Source organism: Diaphorina citri, unplaced genomic scaffold (assembly GCF_000475195.1).
Source record: "Diaphorina citri unplaced genomic scaffold, Diaci psyllid genome assembly version 1.1 scaffold119027, whole genome shotgun sequence".
Classification (NCBI taxonomy): Eukaryota; Metazoa; Arthropoda; class Insecta; order Hemiptera; family Psyllidae; genus Diaphorina; species Diaphorina citri.
Window position 1 is genome coordinate 9,829 of NW_007495964.1, and position 497 is coordinate 10,325.

A 497-nucleotide genomic window follows, 5' to 3' on the forward strand; every position below is an offset into this window, starting at 1 on the left:
ACTCTGCCCTGCCATGTAACATTACTTTAGCCAGCCTAGTTAGCTTGGGGAGTAGCACATCTGCCTTGTAAGAGCTAGGCCACAGGTTTGATTCCCACCCAGTGCAGATATTTTCCTGAACAGAAAAAGGTTGGTTATTGGAACAGCTGGCTTTCTCCTATCCTGACTTCCTTCTCTCTTTGATTTTGGAATGATAAGACCTTAGCAGGTACAGCTCCCTCTATCTCAGTACTGTAAAATAAAAAATTCTTACCATGGCAAACAAATTGTCGATCCCGTTTACTTTAGTCGGAGTGGAGGTGAATTTCTGATTGAAAGCATCAGAAATATTGTGAGCCGGGTCAGTTGATATGATTAACACTGAGTCTCGCACTTTGGTCAGCTGAATAGCCAGGCTACAACTGAAAATGAATAAAACAAAAGAAAATGATTTAAGTACCTACTTACACTGAAAAAAGGATTAAAAATCAAATTGTGTGTGTGTGTTTTCAGTACTG

The 497-nt window shown here is 40.0% G+C and overlaps 1 protein-coding gene across 1 annotated transcript in view; it reads right to left on the bottom strand.

Moving 5' to 3' along the window:
* LOC103524143 (ATPase ASNA1 homolog) overlaps positions 1-401 on the bottom strand; it is a gene marked incomplete at both ends in the record, with an annotated part of 10,132 nt that extends 9,731 nt beyond the window's left edge. Inside the window, one exon of the mRNA XM_026833270.1 lies at positions 254-401. Coding sequence (XP_026689071.1) covers positions 254-401 — 148 coding nt within the window. The remainder of the gene's footprint in view (positions 1-253) is intronic.
* Positions 402-497: the final 96 nt, after the last annotated feature.